At 38.8% G+C, this 22,599-nt stretch overlaps 1 protein-coding gene across 1 annotated transcript; it reads right to left on the reverse strand.

Annotated features, from left to right (window-relative positions):
• Nucleotides 1-3,459: 3,459 nt before the first annotated feature.
• On the reverse strand, nt 3,460-21,066 carry kiaa0319 (KIAA0319 ortholog). Its single transcript, XM_062992105.1, has 20 exons — nt 21,011-21,066; nt 17,373-18,076; nt 15,788-15,944; nt 14,499-14,597; nt 14,298-14,395; nt 13,992-14,079; nt 13,052-13,147; nt 12,760-12,892; nt 10,894-11,122; nt 8,707-8,830; nt 8,471-8,600; nt 6,869-7,017; nt 6,631-6,782; nt 6,414-6,552; nt 5,992-6,151; nt 5,673-5,809; nt 4,955-5,074; nt 4,490-4,571; nt 4,245-4,333; nt 3,460-4,163 (listed from the first exon to the last, which is right to left on the reverse strand). The coding sequence occupies exons 1-20, from the start codon at nt 21,060-21,062 to the stop codon at nt 3,991-3,993; spliced, it is 3,111 nt and encodes a 1,036-aa protein (XP_062848175.1). The 5' UTR covers nt 21,063-21,066; the 3' UTR covers nt 3,460-3,990.
• Between the last annotated feature and the right edge of the window lie 1,533 nt (nt 21,067-22,599).

Here is a 22,599-nt window from a genome sequence, read left to right on the forward strand (position 1 = left end):
CTTTGATTAATGGCTCTTAGTGCAGAACTATTTGGTAAACAATAATTATACCTTTTACAGGGTTATGTAACATGGTAATTACTTAATTCTAACCACCACAGAAATGATCTGTTGCAACCATTCCTTACAAAATCTCTCTCCTGACTGTAGCTTGTTTGTTGCTTTGTCCTCTCTACCTCATTCTTAGTGGAAAGTGGATTCCATAGAACTACCAGTGGTCACTGGTCAAACAGCATTTGTGTGGTGGATAATTTTCAGCACTGCGATGACACTAACATGGTATTGACATGGTAATGTGTTGTATTGCTAAGTTTAGCAGGTGCAGGGTTTTAAAAAACCTTAATGTAAATGCTGGGAGATTATTAGTGCTTTATCCATAAATATAACAACAACAGCATGTATCCAGGGATGTGGCTGCACCTTAGATACTAACTCAAGTACAACACATTACCATGTAACTACTATGTTAGTGTTATTGCAGGGCTGAGTGGTTTAGTACAAAACATTATCTGGTCATCCTGGGTCTATTTTACTTCGGGTTATCAGGGTGAAAAAGTGTACAGAACAAATAGGCTGCAGTCAGTATTTGGATACTCACAAAATTAATATGTATGGTAGATGTACAGGGGTTGGACAAAATAACTGAAACACCTGTCATTTTAGTGTGGTAGGTTTCATGGCTAAATTGGACCAGTCTGGTGGCCAATCTTCATTAATTGCACATTGCACCAGTAAGAGCAGAGTGTGAAGGTTTAATTAGCAGGGTAAGAGCACAGTTTTGCTCAAAATATTGCAATGCACACAACATTATGGGTGACATACCAGAGTTCAAAAGAGGACAAATTGTTGGTGCACGTCTTGCTGGCGCATCTGTGACCAAGACAGCAAGTCTTTGTGATGTATCAAGAGCCACGGTATCCAGGGTAATGTCAGCATACCACCAAGAAGGACAAACCACATCCAACAGGATTAACTGTGGACGCAAGAGAAAGCTGTCTGAAAGGGATGTTCGGGTGCTAACCCGGATTGTATCCAAAAAACATAAAACCACGGCTGCCCAAATCACGGCAGAATTAAATGTGCACCTCAACTCTCCTGTTTCCACCAGAACTGTCCGTCAGGAGCTCCACAGGGTCAATATACACGGCCGGGCTGCTATAGCCAAACCTTTGGTCACTCGTGCCAATGCCAAACGTCGGTTTCAATGGTGCAAGGAGCGCAAATCTTGGGCTGTGGACAATGTGAAACATGTATTGTTCTCTGATGAGTCCACCTTTACTGTTTTCCCCACATCCGGGAGAGTTACGGTGTGGAGAAGCCCCAAAGAAGCGTACCACCCAGACTGTTGCATGCCCAGAGTGAAGCATGGGGGTGGATCAGTGATGGTTTGGGCTGCCATATCATGGCATTCCCTTGGCCCAATACTTGTGCTAGATGGGCGCGTCACTGCCAAGGACTACCGAACCATTCTGGAGGACCATCTGCATCCAATGGCGGTGCCGTGTATCAGGATGACAATGCACCAATACACACAGCAAGACTGGTGAAAGATTGGTTTGATGAACATGAAAGTGAAGTTGAACATCTCCCATGGCCTGCACAGTCACCAGATCTAAATATTATTGAGCCACTTTGGGGTGTTTTGGAGAAGCGAGTCAGGAAACGTTTTCCTCCACCAGCATCACGTAGTGACCTGGCCACTATCCTGCAAGAAGAATGGCTTAAAATCCCTCTGACCACTGTGCAGGACTTGTATATGTCATTTCCAAGACGAATTGACGCTGTATTGGCCGCAAAAGGAGGCCCTACACCATACTAATAAATTATTGTGGTCTAAAACCAGGTGTTTCAGTTATTTTGTCCAACCCCTGTAGCTTATAAGTGTACCTAGTAAATATAAATCTGTAAATATAAATAATTTATGGGTACACATGATTTAACAACATGTTTTTGAATCCACTACTATTACTGCGTCTGTCTTAAATTTTAGCACCAGACTTCACACACATTCACATGAGGCATTACAAATGTAATATTTTATTATAATACATAGTGGCCTCACAAAAAATACAGACTTGAAAACAAATGTCTGTCCACAAACACACCCATACTGTACTACATTTCATAGAGTTCACACAAACTCGTTTTAGCTTTGTATTTATTAGACAGTGAATTTCCATTAAGCATAGTTGATTTAGTTGTAAAACAGCAAAGCTTGATCAGCAGATGGATGATTTATAGATCAAAACATGCCTGAATTACACCAATACCTGAATTACGTTTATGTGCCGATTTTGGTGTTTCCTACTGCTGTACATACATGTAAGGCTAAAATAAATTGTAGCCAGAAAAGTAGGAAGTGCATAATTAAACTATTTACATTCACAAATCTGTGCTCTTTAGGAACCTTAATACATTCGGCCAGTCTGTTAACCATAACGCTTAAGTCTGACCCACCAGCGACATTCACAATGACAGTTTCAGCATCTGTTCAAAAATGCACTTTTGTCTTTGCCATGTGTTAATGCACGTCATCTGTAAATGCATCATTCTATTATTAATGATTACAAATAAAACCCCAGCATCTGTTGAAATCTAATGATCAAAGTAGAACATTGTGCTAAGAGTAAGTGCCTGCTAGATTGTGGTCAGCCAATTAAATGAGCCGTTTATTACCCAGGGGAGTTCTGAGTTACCATATACATCTATTACTTTTTCATATTAATCTTGAACAGGGTGGATCCGGAGCCTGCTTGGACACATGGTGGGAATACACCCCAGACCACCAGTCTATCCCAGAGCACATCATTACAACATTAACTCACTTAAAGCCTTGTTTTAGGTAGTGGTAGGAAACTTAAGGAGTGGTAAAAAGATGCCAAATGCAAGACACCACTCTAACTTAGGACCCTGGAGCTGTATTGACATCCACGCTGCCACCGTTGCAATATCAAATCCAAGCAAACATTATAGATTCAGGAAAAATGCAAGTGGATATCTACTGAAGCTTTTGACAGAACGCTGTCAGATGTGGCCAGTTATTCACACTGAATGGACAAAAGTATGTGAACACCGGACCATGAATTTGTTTTAACATCCTATTTCAAAACCATGAACTCTAATGTGTAGCTGTAACAGCCCTTACTCTCCTGAAAAGGTTGTTAATTCAAGATTATTTGTATAAGAGTATTTGTGAGAACAAATAAGTCAGTTCCAAACAATATGGTTCTATGCAGGTCACTGTAAACTGAAGCAAGGTACACAAAGACAGTGATAATGAAAAAGGAAGTTACCTTATCTGACATTTACCACAAAGTTAAGCATTTTTTTTATTTAATACGAGTTTTTCAAAAAGTTTCAGCACTTTTTAAAACTCTATTTATTAAGAATTACAAAAACAAATGACATCACTTTTCTACACAGTCACCTGCCGATGCATTTTTCCCAGCGTACCATACCAACTTTTTAATGCCATCAGCAAAAAATGTTTTTGGTTGGGCGTGTATACACTGATGCACCGCTGCTTTCACATTATCATCACATGAAAATCTTCTTCCCCTTAAAGCTTCTTTGAGAGGTCCAAAAAGGTGGAACTCAGATGGCACTAAATCCGTACTAAAAGCTCTATCTGTCTCTTGGACACGACCAATTACTACTCCTCCCACCCTTACAATTTACAATGCAAATATAGTAGTGCAGAAACTTTTTGAAGATCCCTTGTATATCTGATTACAAACACCTGTAAGGAATAGGTGTGGCACTGGGTGTGAAAAACAAAGAGGTAAGAGTATTCACATACTTCTGGCCATATTTTTTACAAGATTGACATTATTCAGCTTTGCAGACAGTGGGTGTCAGAAGTACCTGTGTAAGAAGATGGTCTGGTTCCTTATTTACTGATTATCAGCCAGCAACATGTATTAACATATTTCCTGACAACTGGCAACAAATCCTTGTGAATGCAGCCTGAAGCATTTTTAAAGAAAGGTCTCATCCCTCCACAGGACGCAGGCTGTATGTGTCTCCATTCGTCGTGGCTCCATTAACTCTATGCCTGGCCCTGTCCGTCCTCTCATTACTAAATATAGTGTCCTGCTCACTGTCAAACTCGGACTCGGACATCATCAGGCTGGAGTTGTGCTCCGTGCTCCTGTGTTTGATGTCTGAAAAAGACACACTTGTATTACTTATAACCAATGTATTGCAGTCTTCCAAAAGAATCAGATACACACTTAGCCACGCACTGTATTTAGGTCTTAATTCCATCCTCTCCTCATCCATATTGTCCAGCATTGTGTACTTGGTTTTCTTTCTTATTTTTGAACGTCTTCCTCTGAATGTGCCAAAACAACAAATATGACAAACACAGGTGGGTCTGTAATGGAAAAATGTACATGTCTAATTCATACTGATGCACTGCACTTTACTGTATATTTTATGCATTAATATCTCAGTATTGAAAGTTTTCTACATAAGGGATGAAATTTACCTTTTACACCAGGCCCAGCTTGTAGACACGAGGAAAATGATCACCACAATACAGCAGATTGTGACATACAGCACACTCCAATCTGTATATGAAAATAGTAGAATCATTTATAATACATTTCTAGCTTAATAATATGAGTTATTTACTGTTTTAATAGTTTTACACAGCTGGAATGGAAAGATGAAAAACTTTTTTTGCCATTATGATTTCTTCAGTCTAAAACATCTGTAACTTAAACTAATCTAGCCTGGGTGTGATTATCTCCAGGGTGCTGAGGACCTGGGTTAAAACCTTGCCTTTGGATGCTGTCTGTAAGAGGTTTTGCATGTTTTTTCTTACTACAGTGAAACCCATTTTTCCTGTTTGTGAAGTGCATAAAAATTGAAGGTGGAAAAACACTGGTGTTTTCTTTAAACATCAAAGTATATTTGATGTTTCCATGACATCACTGTGATGCACACTTACCACAGTTGCTCTCATCATCCAAAAATCGTCTAAAGGGGTTCTCCATCCACATAGGATCGCACAAACACCTTCTAGTGATGGGGTCACACTGACCACGGCCAGAACAATGAAGCAAACACACTATACATAGCCACAGCAGAAGAAAAAAAACAATGTAAAAATGGTTATATACTGTACTACATGGCCAAAAATATTTCGCCACCTGGTGATGAGTTTAGATCATGCAATATCAGGTAATCTGTGATGGCATGCAAATATTACGATGTGCTTATATCGACCACTGTTTTCAGATCAGGTCCAAACCGGAGTAGGTGTGTTGGCAATAAAGTGATTAATAAATGATGCAATAAGTTTGATTCATCTATTATTTTAAAGTCAATTAAATGTTTACATTAAACTGTCAATTTATAAATCTATTTATTTGTTAAATAAACACATGCTTATGTATTTTGTGTGCAAGAAATCTACTCCAGAATGTTGAGTTTTTAGTCCCTGGAGTCGAGAATTTGACTCTTCGTGGATCTGACTTCCAGTCAGCATTATAACCAGTTGTTCATTTAAAAAATAAAGCATATGTTAAGCTACAGTACATCGTCACTGGGTTGATAGAGCAACTACTGACAAGCCATTTAATTAATAATGGTAGTACCTCCTTAAAACAATGTTGCTGATTGACAGTGGCAGTACAAAATGCTGTTTAATTTTCTGTGCTACTTACTGACTGTATCCACTCTGAGGACTTTAAAGAGCAGGTAATCTGTTTTTTCCTTCAGAAGTTGATACCTCAATAGACGCGAAAGTTTAGGACCAGGGATTGTCCCATCAGGACCTCGCACCAAGAACCTTAAAACTGTGCTGTAAGCAGACACACATTCACACATTCAGTGGAGAAGGCTAAATGAGGCTAAAGTGTAAATATAGTGTAGTGTTTTTTGATCAATTCCTTTACAAAAACAGGTGGTAGTTATAAAGAAGACAATTTGTACAAAATAACAGGTGTGAATTATTGCAAATAAAACAGGATTTGCATTGTTTACCTGATATCAGATTGGCCATGCAGGCCCTTTATAATGATGTCTGAATCCTGTACATGCAGCATAGCAGCCAGCTGTCTCACTACAGACTGTTTCTGCTGCTGACTGACCTGAGCTACAGGTACCTGCAGCTCTAACTCCACCACCTCTCGCTCACGCACATCTGTACATACACACACATACACACCCACACACACAGAGAGAGAAAATGAAACAAAAAACATGATACAGAAGACCTAAACCAATGTGTGGAATGTTTTACTGCATTGCACCCAGCGGTAAAACTTAATTAAATGAAAAACACTGACTGATTAAAGTCTTAAAATGAAAATACAATTTTTAATTAAATAAATTGGAATATAAAACATCGGCCAGGAACACATTTTTAAACACAAATGAAATTTTATATATGAATATGAGCCTACCAGGACGCACTTCCACCGTTGCTGTTGCAGTACTGGAGTGACCCTGACCATCAGTGACCCGCAGCTGAAACAGGTAGGTACCCTCTACCAGGTTTGCCAGGTACAGAGAGGCCTCATGTTCTGAATCAAACAGAATGTCCTGCAGAGAGGACACAACAGATATTAATAAAAAATTAAGGAATCCTTAAAAACATATTTATTTAAAAAGTCCACTTACCCCAGCAGCTGGACTTTGCTCGTCTCTGACCCACAGGAATGAAACGTTAGCAGAGCCAAAATTGGACACAGAGCCCCTCAGCACCAGAGAGTTATTGGGTAAAGTGAGTGTGTGGCTGCCGCTAGCATGGGCTGTAAAAGGCAGGTTGTCCGCTGTGGGGAATAAATACTGTGTTGAGCAGGCACAATAAACAAATATATAAAAATATATTTAAGCACAAATGCAGAAATGTTCTCACCTTCTGAGACTGTAACTGTGATCACTGCACTGTCTGATGCTCCCTGTTCATCCTGCACACTCAGCTTAAACCTGTAACATCCAGCTTGAAGGCCTGTTACCACCGCAACTGCCATGGTGCCATCCTTAATCTCTGATCCAGGAGGACCACTTTAAAACAACACATAATATCAGCAGCTACTACATACTACATTTCTCCTATTTGTTAATTTGTTAAATACAGACTTTATATACTTTAGAAAAAAAGATAAAAAATGTTGTTTACAATTGGTACAGTCCTTTGAAAGGCTAGATCTGCCATGATACAGACTATATTTAAATATGACCATAATACTGCATACATTATATAAAAATAGCTAAAAAGCTACATAATACTAATATTATAAATGTTTATTAATTCAGATTAAACTACCAAGACCAAGGTAGCTCTTCAGTTCCCAACTACTCACCAGTGCTGCCCTAACCCTAATTTAAATATTAAAATGTAAGAAAAACAGAGGTTACACAATGTTTCTAAGAACTACAGCAACTATAATGTTTATTTAACAAAATATGGTTTGAAATAAATCATAGTTTTAAGAACTAGACTAACAATTATACTTTTTGTTATTAAATATTTATATGTTGTTAAATATTATTAATACTTTAATTATTCATCTAAATGTAATTGCTGTCATGGCTTCAGTCTCTGACTTTTCTCCAGCCTGCCCTGATCTGCTTGCAGACTTTTAAGTGTCCATCTTTTATCCACTTTTCAAGTAGCCATCGCCATGTTCAAGTGGGATTCCACCACCTGGATTCTGGTTCCAACTGTTACCGGCCCTGGTTCCACTTACAGTCCCTTCATTGACGCCGATTCCAGTGTTGAAGGGTATTTTGAATGTTCTATTGATGTTCTAATCTACTGTAAAGTGTCCTTGAGCTTGGGGAAGGTGCTATATAGGCAGTTTGCAATAACTTACTACATTAAAAAGTTTTAATTAAAGAAAACAATATTACCTAACTAGAAAAGCATTAAAGTACTCATTCATAAAAATAATAATATTCTCAACTGTGATAACTGCTTTGCTGTGTCTCTAACAGAATGTTCCTGGGGTTTGTTGTTCCTGGTTGCACATTTCCATCCAACCACTGAACTCTTCTCATAACAGCTATAAATTTTCTGTTTTTCACCCCAAGGTGGTACTGCTAGAAACCTGTTTACCCACCTGAGGTTGAAACCTGCAAGTCAAGACTGCTGTGCTACCAACACTGCTTCTGCTAGATATGGCAGGAACGTTGGTGTGTTTGTGTAAATCCTATTAATTCAAGTTATTCTCCAGGCCACCCAAGGGGGATGGGTCCCTGCTGAGTCTGGTTCCTCTCAAGGTTTCTTCCTGTAATGTTAAGTGAGTTTTTCCTTGCCACTGTTGCCCTTGGCTTGCTCAACAGGGGTTTTTGGTCTGTCAGTCCTGGATTCTGTTAAGTTGCTTTGAGACAATGTCTATTGTAAAAAGTGCTATACAAATACATTTGACTTATCTGGTTAAGTTTGGACGTTTTCTCCATTTTTACCTTTCCTGTGTGTTTAAAGTTTAATGGACTAAGAAAAGTCTGGCTGTACCTGAGAGTTTCCCACTGGTAGCTGGTGATGGCCTGGTCATCGGTGCTGCTGCTGCCATTTAGTATGATGCTGCTGATAGGCAGAAACAGATCTTTGTCTGGTCCTGCCACAGCTACAGGTGCTCTGTTCTCTGACACACAATACAGATTTTTTGGGTTTCATTCTCCTCATGATTTCAGAATAATCCACACATGTGTGGTGTGTAGTTCTGATGTGTTAGAATTGTGTGTATTTACCAGTAAGTACAGTAACTATTACACTATCTGAGTCCTGCTGGCCACTGGAGTCAGTGACAGTGAGCTGGAATGTGTACTGACCCTCCTGGAGATCAGAGAGCTCCAGAGCTGGAGATCTTGAACCCTGTAAAAAGTAGATTTAGAAACACACACATGGTACCTTTATGCAAAATGAGGGAAAGGTCAGTTTATTATTTGTATTTCAATTAAGCTGCTGCAGCTGTTACCATAGCGACGTCTGTTCATTGTTAATAAGAACATGTACAATCATATTACTACCAATCACATTTAGAACCCTGTTTTCCAAAATGAGCTCTCATTGAGGTAGAACAAAGAATTCTGTTATTACATAAAAATAAGAAAAACAAATCTGGGTATCCATCAAATAATTTATTGGATAAGAAATAACCTTGCAAACAATACTCTTATAAATTGCTACAAAAGATATAGCCATTGCCCTTTTGGTGCAACGAAACAATCTCCTCTCTCACATTTGTGAAAGCTCCTTAGTTTTCACCATGATTGTAACACATCGCTTAATTGGTGTTTATATAACACACCACAGCTGATGCAAATTAAGGGTGGTTATTGCGTTCACAATGGTTTAATCTTGTTGTAACCCAACATTAGGTCATACAGACTAGCGGTAGGTTTTAAGATCAGCAATATTATTTAGGGGTTGAAAATTTGTGACATATCCTGCTGCTCTAAAATACTACGTCATTCATTTCCTTTCTTTATCTGCTGTATCATTCAACTGATAAAGACTTCATTTAAAGCATAATCTTGCTCTCCAGATAAAAATACATTTATAAATCATTATTTTTAGCCGCTCATGTGGCGCAGCGGTAAAACACACATTGTTCACCAGAGCTGAGATCTCGAATACATCATATCGAATCTTGGCTCTGCCTTGCCGGCTGAGTGGCTACATGAACAACAATTGGCCTGTTGTTCAGATAAGGGGCGGGACTAAAGCCAGATGGGGACTCTCTCTCAGACTAGTGCGATTATGACCTTTGCTGGCTGGTTGGTGGCGCCTGCACAGAGATGGGGAAGGAGTGCGGTAGAGGGTGTGGCCCTCCGGGCACAAGTGTAGGTGATAAGATGTTCGATTGCTGTGCACGTTTCAGAGGGGGTGTGGAGCAGCCTTGTCCTCCCCAATTAGGAGCAGGGACCAGCATTAGTGAGAGGATGATTGACGGGTAGAAATTGGATGTGCTAAAGTGGTAGAAAAAGGGGTCAAAAAAAAAATCCTTATTTTCTTTTGAGTGTTAAATATTTCTGTTTGCAACTGTAACTAGGTGCAATTGACAGTAGCCACACCATTTGTAAAATGAGAAGGCCTGGCTTACAATCCACTTTGCAAATCATTTCAAAGGTGTTTACTAGTTTAAAGGTCTGTGTGCAGGGCCCTGGAGCTTCTCCAAACCATGTCTTTATTCGACCTTGCTTTGTACACAGTGGCAAAGTCATACTGAAATAGGAAAATGCCTTTCCCAAACTGTAGCCACTGAGTTAGAGGCCTATTATTATTGAGCTGTTATTGATTTTATACACCTTTTGTGGCTTAATATTTGAACTCAATAACTAAAGGTGGGCAGTGATGGCTTAGCGGGTAAAATAGTGGACTACTAATCCTAAGGTTGCTGGTTCAAGCCTTAGCACTGCCAAGTTGCCATTGTTGGGCCCCTGAGTGGGGCTGTTAAACCTCAGTTGCTTAGATTGTAAGTCACTTTGGTTAAAAACATCTGATAAATGTTATACTTTTAAATAATGACTACACATATGCCTTACAGATGTATACATTTTTTTATTCAAACTGCAGTTGTGTGAGTCTGATTCTGCGAGGACATACAAAATTACTTAACCACTGTCTAGTGTTATATGGCTGGATAAAATGGCATAACAGCTACAACTACAGTAAAACATTTCGTCAGTGTCAGTCTTAATCTTTACACCTCAGTGATTCAACACTATGGTACATTCTCACTTATACTCAATCATGACACCCTCACCTGTTACCAATCCACCTGCTTAATGTGGAATATTTCAAAATGGAAACAACAACAGAATAACATGTCCCAAATAAAAAATAGCTATTAATACACTAAAGCAAACTTAAATAATTATAGTAAACAACATGAACGGTACTGAACAAATTCCACTTATAAGTATTTAGATCACCTGAATGGTTGCTGCTTTCGATGAACTGCTAGGATGGAGGCTCCATAAATAGCTGACGATGCTGTGATCATCCGTGCTCTGATTGGCCCACAGAGTGAGGTGGTTTACTGGAAGCCTAATGACCCGATCAGTGCCAGCATTAGCCACTGGGGGCTCATCTTTAGGACTGCTCATTTTTACCGTGGCAGTGCTAGAGTCAGACAGCCCTTCAGAATCTGTCACCGTCAGCCTAAATCAGGACAACATAGATATCAGGATATAGCACTGGAGGTCTAAAAGCTAATAAGTACAGACCACATTAAACCAGAGTGTTCTTATAAAATGAGGTTGAACACCACAAATGATTTTTTTCCGATTCTGCTGAAATATAGATAGTATAAACAACGTTTCAGAAAAAAAGTTGGGACATTTTGTGAAATGCTGTAAAAACAAGAATCTGTGATTTGTTTATTATCTCAAACCTTTATTTAACTGAAAAAATTATAAAGAAAAGATGTTATATTGACCAACAAATTATAATTTTATGCCTGAAACCCCCCAAAAATTTGTTCACCATTGTGTTACTTTGTCTTTGGGTAACTGTGTTTCAGTTTGCATTTCTCGATGCAGGAGTGGACTCTGATAACAGTTTCCTGAAGTACTCTCAAGCCCACGTGGCTATGTTTATGACACTAGCATGACGATTTCTCATACAGTATGGTACAAGAGCTCAAAAGTCACACACATTCAACAGTGGTTTCTGTATAAAGCACTGCTCTCAGTTTTGCTTTGTTTTATCCAGCCTCATCAAGTACTAATAGGAAAAGTCTTAGTATAACTGTGTTGGCAAAGGGAGGTTAAACCAAGTACTCAATACAAGAGTACCAATAAACTATTTATTTTGTATTTTGTAAGATTTTTTTTAAAAGGAATCTGAAATTTGTTGTCAAGTTGTCACTGTTGAGCCCTTGACCAAGGCTCTGAACCCTCGACTGCTTGCACTGTATTCAGTCCCAAGTAAGTCGCTTTGGTTAAAAGTGTCTGCTAAAATGCTTTAAATCTAGATAAAGGTTTAAAATAATTTTACAAAATGTCCCAACGTTTATTGAAGTAGGGTTTGTATGAGGGATCTTCAAAAAGTTTCCACACTTTTATATTTTTGGTTGGAAACGGTGAAGGTGGGAGGAGTAGTAATTGTTTGTGTCTGAGAGATTGAGAGAGAGCTTATAGTCCAGATTTAGTGCCATCTGATTTCCACCTTTTTGGAACGCTCAAAGAAGCTTTAAGGGGAAGAAGATTTTCATGTGATGATGATGTGAAAGCAGCGGTGCATCAGTGGCTAAGCTGCTCAACCAAAAACATTTTTTGCTGATGGCATTAAAAAGTTGGTACAACACTGGGAAAAAATGCATTGGAAGGTGATTGTGTAGAAAAGTGATGCAATTTGTTTTTGAAATTCTTAAAAAATAGAGTTTAAAAAAGTGCAGAAACTTTTTGAAGAACCCTCATACATGAATATCACATTCTTATGGTGTAAGTACCCACAGTTATCACTGGCTTATCTAGAATTATTTGTTTTGTTGGAGGTGGAATCAATTGCTATATTCTAATGTTGTGTAATACTGTTTTGTGGCCTTAAGTTTAAAAAATGAATTGGTTACTGTCTTGTCTTGGCTCCAGTTTCATTACGATTAGTCTTTGGTGGGTAATGTATTATCTATATTTAATTTTAAATGGGTGCACTAGACCACATAATGGTGTTTTGTTGCCCATTGCTGCCCAGAGTTCAAAAAACCTTAAAGCTAGTGTGGCCTGTGATACAGTTTAAAACATACTTGTGGAGTGATTCATGTGTTTTGTTCTGTTAAGAAGGTAATTTGTTCTTACTTAAATGTGTATTCTCCGGGAGAGAGGTTCTGCAGTGTGAGTACAGGGGTGTCCATAGGACCCTTACTTTTCCACAGTGGTCCATCAATCTGTTCCCAGAGATAATTGACTATACCTATATTATCTGTACTTGCTGAAAATGAACAAAAAATGAAAATAGCTCATTTTGAAATTATATAAATTATATTTTTTCTTCAGAAAACATTTTTATTCTTTTTATTTATATAAAAACATTTGTAACTCTTGTCAAACACTTATTCTTATTATAGAGTAATAAGAGGAAGCAACATACTGCTTCCATTGATGAAGACCATGGTGCCCGGAGATGAGGAAACATCCTGGTGCTTTGGGAGAACAATTGATTTAGGTGGCATATTTAGATTCAGCTCTAGAACAAAAAAATGCTATATGTAAATGAGACTAAACATATCAAAAACAGATAACATCCTTAATCACATGCTAGTTTTGCAGGGCCAGTTGTAATCTTTAACAGAATAACATGAAGAAATTCTGCAAAAGTTGGCTATATGAACAATGCTTAAATTTGTAATCTTTAAATGTTTTAGATATTTCAACTAATTGTAATATTGGATAAAAACAACACAAGTAAACACAAAATGCAGCTTTTACACCCATGTGATCAAAACTGTTGTGCTACCAGTTGTGGTTCACTGTTCTTTGTAGAATTGTTTTAATTCAGCTACGTTAGTGAATTTTCGGACATGAACTGTCTGTTTCAGTCTTTAGTTTAGTTTTTGTCTTTTTACAGCATCTCAATGGGATTCAAGGACTTTAACTCAGCCACTACAAACCTTTAATTTTGTTTCTTTTGAGCCATTCAGAGGTGGACCCAGCTGTGCTTAAGCTTTATCTCACAAACTAATGGGCAGACATTTTCCTTTAGGATTTTCTGATACAGAGCAGAATTCATGATTTAATCAATTATGACAAGAAGTAAAATAATGCTAAAGCAAAGCAGCCCCAGACCATCACACTACCACCACCATGTTTGACTGTTGGTATGATGTTCTTATGGTGTTCTTTTATTATTTAGTAATGTAGTGTTCTGTTTAGAAAGCAGACATTACATTCACTTCTTAAATTGGTGAGTCTGGTCCTGCCCTAGTAAGACTATGTTTCTACCTACATTTAGGCAAATCCTGTTGGAGATTAGGGCTGACCCTGCTAGACTATGTAAACACTCTCAAGACAGGCAGATGCACTGAACTTACCAGGACGCACTGTGAAGTTTACAACACCCTCTCCATAGGCTTGTTTTCCTGCCACACTCACTTTTACAGTATATACACCTGCTGACAGCTGAACAAGGATACACAGTGTCATTATTCATGCACCAGGACCTGACACACATAACTTACTATAGTGCCAGTAGCACCTTCTTGTGGAGAGACTTCTGCCCGCTAAACAGACAAGTCATTAAGATGATTTTATTTAAAACATGCAAAGCATTAGGTTCTATTTAACTGTGCTGTAGGCTTAATAATCAAGAACTTAAACTTAAACCTGGAAACTCTTACTTTAGAAATTTTAACAGTGCTGCTGTGTTTTCCCTCCATCACTTCTTGTTGACCATCTGGTGCACTGACAATACTCCATTCATATGTGTAAATATTATCTGAAAGTAAAAACAATAGCATATGTTTCAATATAAAAAAACATATAATTAAAACACATTTTTAATTAAGCATTTTATTAATTATGTTTTGAAATTAGCATACCTGTTCTAGTCTCTGGAGTGACAGAAGCTGTTAGTTCCACAGCTTTCTTGGGCAGTGTTACATCATCAAAATTACCAATAGATACAACCAGGGCTTGTACTAAAAAGAAAGACACAGTCTTGTTACAAAAGAATGGACAACCTTTTTAATTGTTGAGTTAGTAAAATAATTACATAAACAAATAAGAGATGCATAAACTATTTTTTCTATTTATTTATGCATTTTCTCCCTTTTTCTTCTGATTTAGCATAGTCAATTAGTCTTCCACTGCTGGGGGTCCCAATTGCATTCGAGGAGGGCATATTTGCCTGCCCCACGCCCCTTCCGACGCATGCGCAGTCCTTCCACCCCTTCTTTTCGCCCATGCTTTGGTGGATTCGGACATGAGGCTCATCCACCTCTGCACAGGCCCCTTGGTCGGCTAACCATGGTCCTTGCATAGTGTTTGAAGACCCCACCCACTTAGTCTGTTTTTTTCTCACCCAGCAGACTCGGTGGCCAATTTTGTCTGCCAGTTGTGCTTACTAGATGGCGCCCAGCCGAGATTTGAACCAAAGTGTTCAGAACCTCAGTGCTGGTGTGCTAGTGGAATATCCTGCTGCACCACCTGGGATAAACTAATTTTTATGAAAATATATTCAATTCAATCAACTTTGTCCTTAACCCTAGTGAACACCACTGGAATGAATTAGAACATAAAATGTTAACCAGGCCTTCTGGTCCATCATCAATTGAAGCTGCTGATTAGTGGTGTGACGCTGGAGAGCGTAGCTCTCAAAAGCTACACTGATGTCGGGACACGTCTTCCTCTGCTGGTTGAATTAGCCGCCATGGGCCATGACATTACAATTACATTGATTAACTGTGTTTAATGCATTAATTAAATTGAGAATTAACACATTCGATAGAGAGGATGTCACAGACCAGCAAAGTCTCTGAAATCTTCGCTTCTGGTAAATGTCTGTGAGGAATTTTTCAAACTTCCTGTATCAGAGTGGGTTTTTATTTAGGTATTACGGGTTTCATCCAACCTTCCAAAAATATACAGAGGGTGATTTGGCTGCACTAAAGGTTTGCCCCTAGTTATAAGTAATGAAGTAAATATTTGCTTCCAAAGAGAGGGATTGGCGCACTCTTAGTGTATTTTTCTCTCCAACCTCAGTGTTTTGTGTGTCACCTGAACACTTCAACCCTGACCAAGCGTTGAATTAAATAAATAAAAAATGGTTATTATTAAAATATGATTTATTTTACAGCTCTTAACAAACCTCATAAAGTTAAAATCCTACCTGGTTGTGCGGAGGTGCTTTGTGGAGTGGTTCTTATGTTAGATTGGGAAGGTAGTGCACTGTTATCCAAGTTCATCTTTTTTGGGTCTGAACTGATTATCTGAGGCAGGGGAGTTGGATCACTTGTGAAAGAGGTGGTAAGCTGACCTTCCTTATCCTGAAAAACATGTGTTTAATAGTCAGTTAGGTGTTTAGCTTAACAAGGACAAAGGACTTCCTGTAAACATACCTCACACAGCACACAGATACTAAACAAAGCATGGCAAGGTCTTACACTGCTGTGCAGAAGAATTCCTGCATTATTAATATTATGACAAGCAGCAAAATGACAATATAACATCATTAAAGATGCACAAATTTAATTTGCTTAAACAAACTTTCTACATGTCTTATCTTCCTGCTAAAACACATTTCATATCAGTGTGTCATCTGCAAATTTAAAATGAATGTTCTGTATTCACTTTCATAAGGCTCTCACTACCAGAGATTTTTAAACTTGTACACATACAGCAATTTATTTTATGCAATCCAAATAAGGTGGCGTGGTGGCTCGGTGGGTAGCACTGTCATCTCGCAGCAAGAAGGTCCTGGGTTTGATTACCAGAAGGAACGGTCCAGGTCGCACTTGAAATACAAAAACTGCTCTAGGTTTGAGTGTGTGTGTGTGTGTGAGATTGTGTGAATGTGTGTGTGTTCGCCTTGTGATGGACTGGCAACCTGTCTGGTGTGTTACCTACCACGAGATTAGTGAACTGTACCCATCGCGACCCTGAATAGAATAAAGCGGTGGTAAAACAAATAATAAATAAATAAATCCAAATAAAAAATAAAACACATTTAAACAAGTAAATACTCATTCACTCTCATACTAACCACTTAACCAATTAGGGTCACGGGGGGTGCTGGAGCCTATCCCAGCTTTTCAATGGGCGCAAGGCACACAGTAACACCCTGGACGGGGCGCCAATCCATCGCAGGGCAGACACACACACACACACACACACATTCACCTATAGGGCAATTCAGTGTCTTCAATTAACCTGACTGCATGTTTTTGGACTGTGGGAGGAAACCGGAGCTACCGGAGTAAACCCACGCGGACACGGGGAGAACATGCAAACTCCGCACAGAAAGGACCTGGACCGCCCCGCCTGGGGATCAAACCCAGCACTTTCTTGCTGTGATGCGATAGTGCTACCCACCAAGCCACCGTGCCGCCTACAAGTAAATACAATTTTCATTATTTTACTTAAAACATAATTTTCGAGACAAAGTACTAAAAGAAAAGTCATATTTTTAATAACGTTATGATTTAAGGCATTGCAGGGTTTAACTGCAGTGCTTATGTGCCACCACTGCCCATGATAACTCGATTAAAACCCACATTTTCACACCACTGTTTACTTTATGTTGTGTTTTTTATTTTAACATATATCCCCAGTATTTCATTTGTAAAATGTTATTTTCTTCAACTGTCAATCATAAATTGTGTTCAGCTGTTTATGTAAAGTGAAACACTGTCCCAAGTTGTAAAAACTCTAGATGCTATGATACTTTGTTGTTACTTTACTTTGTATTTACTTACATTTACAGTCTGCAAACTGAATGCTAAAGGGCTCCATGAGGGATCTGTTGGAGTGGGAGATGTCGTCTTTTTATCTGTTCCTGCTGGAGAGTTGCTGGGCATAACCTCTCTGCCTTCATCGGTTTCCATTTCTGAATTTTGTTTCCTTTCTTCTGTCTCTGAAAAGTTAAATCCATCTCTTTCCTGGACAGGCAAATTAAAAAATCCTGGAATTTCTTCCGGTTTCAGTTTTAGATCGGTTCTTTCGTCAGTCACATCATCCTCCACCTCTCTAAAGCTCTCATCATACTCCAGTGCATCTTTGTCCAAACTCTGAATGCCCTCCAGCAATGCCAGGTCCTTTAGAGGGTCCTCTAAGTCCCTGTGCCTTGGCAATGGGCGCCAGTGGCTGGGGAAAGGTTTGCCTCGTACAAGTGACTGCAGGACCGGTGACTGTGGGTGCCGACGTTCTACAAAGGCTAGAAGTGAGTCTGTACCAGGCCTCTTTTTGGGCTGACAGTTTTCTTTGTTTTGACAAGTGAGTATGTAGCATCGTCTCTCGAAAAACCAGGCCAGGTCACAGCCTGGTAGATTACAGCACGCCTCAGCACACTTGGTTAGAGACAACACTTCTGGGACCCACAGGATGCTGCTGCTTCTCAGCTCAGGGGACACCACCATCTCAGTATACATCTGCCCCTGCCAGCACTGCCCTGCTAACACATCTGTAGTACAAGAAATTACAGGTCACAATTATTATTATTATTTACTTTTTTTTATTATTATAATTTTTTATATATATATTTTAATTTGGCCTATTCTTCGGAAGTTTATGGGTTCAAATCCTGGCTTTGCCATGCAGCCACTGCTGGGCCTTTGGGCAAGACCCTTGACAAGCTCAGCTTTAAAGGTGCCATACAATGGCTGGCCCTGCTCTCGGATCCCAGCTTTAAGCTGAGATATGCAGAAAAGCAAATAAACACAAAAAACAAATAAAGGCATTCCAGATTATTGCCGGTGGCAACGGCGAGTTTCGAACCGAGGAGTTCAAAATCTTAGCGTTGGTGTGCTAACGGAATAGCCCGCTGCGCCACCTGGGCGCCATCAGATTATTATTATTAATCAAAATGCATCAATCATATGGGCAAACAAGAGCTTCAGATAATCACATCAAACATCAGAAACAGGAGAAAATGTGATCCAAGTGAAAGGTGCTAGATGAGTTGGAGTTCTTCTGGAATTTTATGCACATTCATTTCTAGAGTTTGCACATAGAAAAAAAACATCCAGTGAGCAGCAGTTCTGACAGAAAAAACACCTTGTTAAGGAATAAATGCCTAAAAAAATGACCAGACTGGTTTAAATTGACAGGAAGGCTACAGTAACTCAGATAATTACTGTGAGCAGAAAAGTATCAGCAGTAGAAGACTCCATTAGGTTCCACAGCCAAGAACAGAAATCTGATGCTAGAGTGAGCGCAGGCATGAGTAGGACTGCTTTGTATAATGTCTATTTCAAAAAACAAGTATGTACTGGGCAGCAAGGGTAAAACTCGTCGGTTCGAAACTCAGCTCTGCCATCTGACTAAACTGGGCGGCTGTATGAAAAACGATTGGCTTGTTGTTCATACAGGGTGTGAAGCCGGATAGGGATCTCATAACTAATGCAATTACAACCTCTGCTGGCTGGTTGATGGTGCCTGCAGAGTCGAGGGATAATGTGATCAGGGTGTGGCTCTCCGTACACAAAGCTGATCCGCATATGTACTCACGTCGTGCAGGTGAAAAGATGCAGTCGGCTACTGTACATATTCCTCAATCAGCAGTGGGGATCAGCATCAGTAGAGAGGAAGCGTAATGCAATCGGGTAATTGGACACGACTAGACTGTGAGGGAAATTGGGGGAAAAATGTGTATGTGTCTGCCCTGTCATGGTCTGGCAACCTTAATTTGCATAGTACATTACAGTTCACAAAAGCTCTCATTTGTAGTTTCAGTTAACAATAATATTAGGTGACAGTGTACAGTGGATGCCGTACAGCAGCCTGGGACCTTGTTACATGGGTGCAATCTTTGCATCTGATCACTGTGAAAAGTTTTACATGTTCTCCTGTGTCTGTGTGGGATTTCTCCAATGATTCCAGTTTCCACTTCCTAAAACATAAAATTGTGTACTGGCAACTTCTAGTGTAAATGAATTTGTATACACTGGTTTTGATTGGTTTTATTTACAGGGTGTATTCTTTGCCTTGCACTCAGTGTTTACAAGAGGCACAGGACCCACCATGACCCTAACCAGGATAAACTGGTAAGTAAGACAAATAAATGAATGAGTAATAGATATTTTAAGTGTCCATATATTTATGGTGCTGAGCTCCATATACTTATGATGCTGAACTATTTGACCAAGCTGAGCATACCATCTGTTCCTGCAGATGAAGCTAACCACATAGCTGTTTTGACCTGGTTCTGTTCCTGTTTTTAACGCCCTTTTTATGTCACCAAACCTTAAGCCTATTCTAGAGATGGCTTTGTCCATATCAGCTTTTGTAATACTCAGAATATGAAGGCATTTCAAACTTAAACCTTGTCTCTTGTCTGAGTGCTTTCCCTGTACGGGATTCATGGATCTTACTCTCCTGATCTATGTCTATACAAGGGACGTCTTTAGGCTGCACCTAATAACTACTAAATGTGTCATTTTACAAACATACATTTACATTCATTGTCAAAAGTACTGACGTTTTTTATTAATGAAGCTGATTTTAATGTCTAAATCATGCCACATTTAATAAACATACCACAAGCAATTTAGGCAAAAATTCTATGAAAAGCTTTTTCCTTCACACAGAATTATTGATGCAAAAGCAGCACTTACTGATGATGAGTGGTGATGTGGTGTGGGTTATCTGGCACTTACGCAAGTAATTTATAACTCATACCAGATGGCCGCATCAGTTAACAAAGCATCATAAATGACTAATACAGCGATTACTTCAAATATTATTTAAAAATCTGTAGTCAGTTATGTGGATCGAACCTTTAAATTACTGATAACTAACACTAGACATGTATTCATTTATTCATTGTCTGTTTAACCACAGCTTTATCCTGGTCAGGGTTGCGGTGGGTCTGATTCATTTGGCAAAATGCAGAAAACACTGCATCATAATGCCAACCATGCTTCAGACAACCATCTAAAAGCACAATGTGCTTACTGCCAACCTGAGATAGACATATTTCAGTATATATTAGAAAAGCACTGAATAATCTTTGGGCAGCATGGTTGTGCAGAATGCAAGAGTTAGTGTACTAGGATGGTGTGGGCAAAAGAATAGTGTTACCCCTATTATCCAGAGCAGTGGTGCCATAAATAAAAAAAATAAAAAATAATAAAAAAAATAATAAAAAAAACCCATACAAATCAGTTGCAATGATGTCCATGTTGGTAACACTTGAAGAAAGCATCCCAGGTTAGTACATCTTGTATAATGTATTCAGCTAAGTTGTTAAGTGGGAATTGGCTTAAACTGTTTTTTCATCATGTGTTCTCATCATAAAATGTGTCAGTTAATCAGGCTGAAAGGTATGTCCAATCTCATTATCTTATGTATTGGTACATATCATGTATTGGTACATATATATAAATAAAAATCTTACCTCTTGTGCTATGTAGGACCAAGGAAAAGGATAAAAAAGGCAAAATGTTCATGATGCCAATAGAAATTCTGCAGAGTGGGTGATCTTGTTGATTGTTACTTCATTATTGGTTGATTATGTGGTGCTTTTCTGAAAAAGTCAGAGAAGCAGACATTAAATCATGCTTTATCAACCGGCTAGACCATTTTCAGTATAATGTATTGGAATTAACATAACATCCTTTTTTAGAACATTGCAGGTATTAGCAGCACGTTTATGGTTCTTACTAACTCTATTATTATTACCCAAGTTAAAATACACTATTTGGCCAAAAGTATGTGGACACCTCCTCTAATTATTAACTTTAGGTGTTTCTGCAACGACCATTGCAAACAGGTATATCCTGTCCCAAGTTCCTAACAGCCTATAAAATAAGCTTTGCACAAAGATTATATGGGAGGTGTTAAATAACCAGATTATTACAACTAGACTGTTTTAATATCAAGAGTAAACTGAGTAAGAACCAACTCAATTAAGCTAGGTGATGATAATTGTTTTATAACACAACCTCCATCTGCTCATGCATGCAGACACGCCTATGACGCGCATTATTAACAGCACAACCCGATGTTATAAATAAACTGAGAAAATAACGAACAGCTATAAACAGACAGCCTACTGTCTATATGGGTTCGTCTGCTTTACAGAGAAAAGCATCTTACAGCAGGTCCGCCATACTGACTATAAAAACAACACAACACAGCATCATTTACCTGCAACATTTCATCAGCTTATCTTCATGCGTTACACAAAGGATATCCGAGGCTACAGTCACATCACTACATCGCACTGAAGAACAGTAGCTTAAATAAATCAGTATTCGTGTGAGGTGATCTGCTGAAAATGGAAAGGAAGGAGTAAAGGTGGAGAGAAGCTGGAGGGAGGGAGGAGGGATAGCTGGAGGGAGGGAGGGAGGGAGGGAGGGAGGATAGATGGAGTGTGAGTGTGGATGGCACATCATGGAGACGAGTGCACTGCTTCTTTAGTCCAATAACAAAATGATCTGTAAACCTTCCCTTGGGAGTTTAATATGTTCCCTATGTGCATTTTCAGATAGGTAGCCAGCACTACAGTTTGTTTACAGAAAAATAAAAAACATAAAAAAAAAAAACTTGTCAGCTGTTAAGCATGAATTATATCAATTACTCTTTAGGCATTGTGTCCTAGCCGTTGGCACAGGAAATATTCCACAGGTAATATAATCTCATAAATATCAACAAATACTGAAAGACAATGTGGCACAGTAAAAAAAAACTAGAACTTAAAGCTCCAAAAGGACAATGATTCTAAGCAAAACAAAAATCCTAAATTGTCTACTACATGACACAAGAGCTGAAGCATTCCTCTAACAGATAGAAACATGCAAATTCTGTATTTAGAGGGTCTTGGACACCTGGATTTATTTAGTACAAAAGTCTGTTAAATAACTTAAAGGAGAATATTACAATTGGACACAAAAATGCACACTGCCTTATAAAATATACAAAGATACTATTGGGTGTGGGTAGCACTGTCGTCTCATAGCAAGATGCTCCGTGGTTTGTTTCCAT

Source organism: Trichomycterus rosablanca, chromosome 3 (assembly GCF_030014385.1).
Source record: "Trichomycterus rosablanca isolate fTriRos1 chromosome 3, fTriRos1.hap1, whole genome shotgun sequence".
NCBI classification, from domain to species: domain Eukaryota; kingdom Metazoa; phylum Chordata; class Actinopteri; order Siluriformes; family Trichomycteridae; genus Trichomycterus; species Trichomycterus rosablanca.

Bases quoted from the DNA above. Each gene is read 5' to 3' on its own strand.
- kiaa0319 (XM_062992105.1), bottom strand. From the start codon at position 21,062: ATGAACATTTTGCCTTTTTTATCCTTTTCCTTGGTCCTACATAGCACA. The intron at 8,601-8,706 runs GTAAATACACAC...ATTGTGTGTCAG, and splicing joins AATAGTTACTGTACTTACTG to AGAACAGAGCACCTGTAGCT. The intron at 4,164-4,244 runs GTGCGTGGCTAA...TGTCTTTTTCAG, and splicing joins GGAATTAAGACCTAAATACA to ACATCAAACACAGGAGCACG.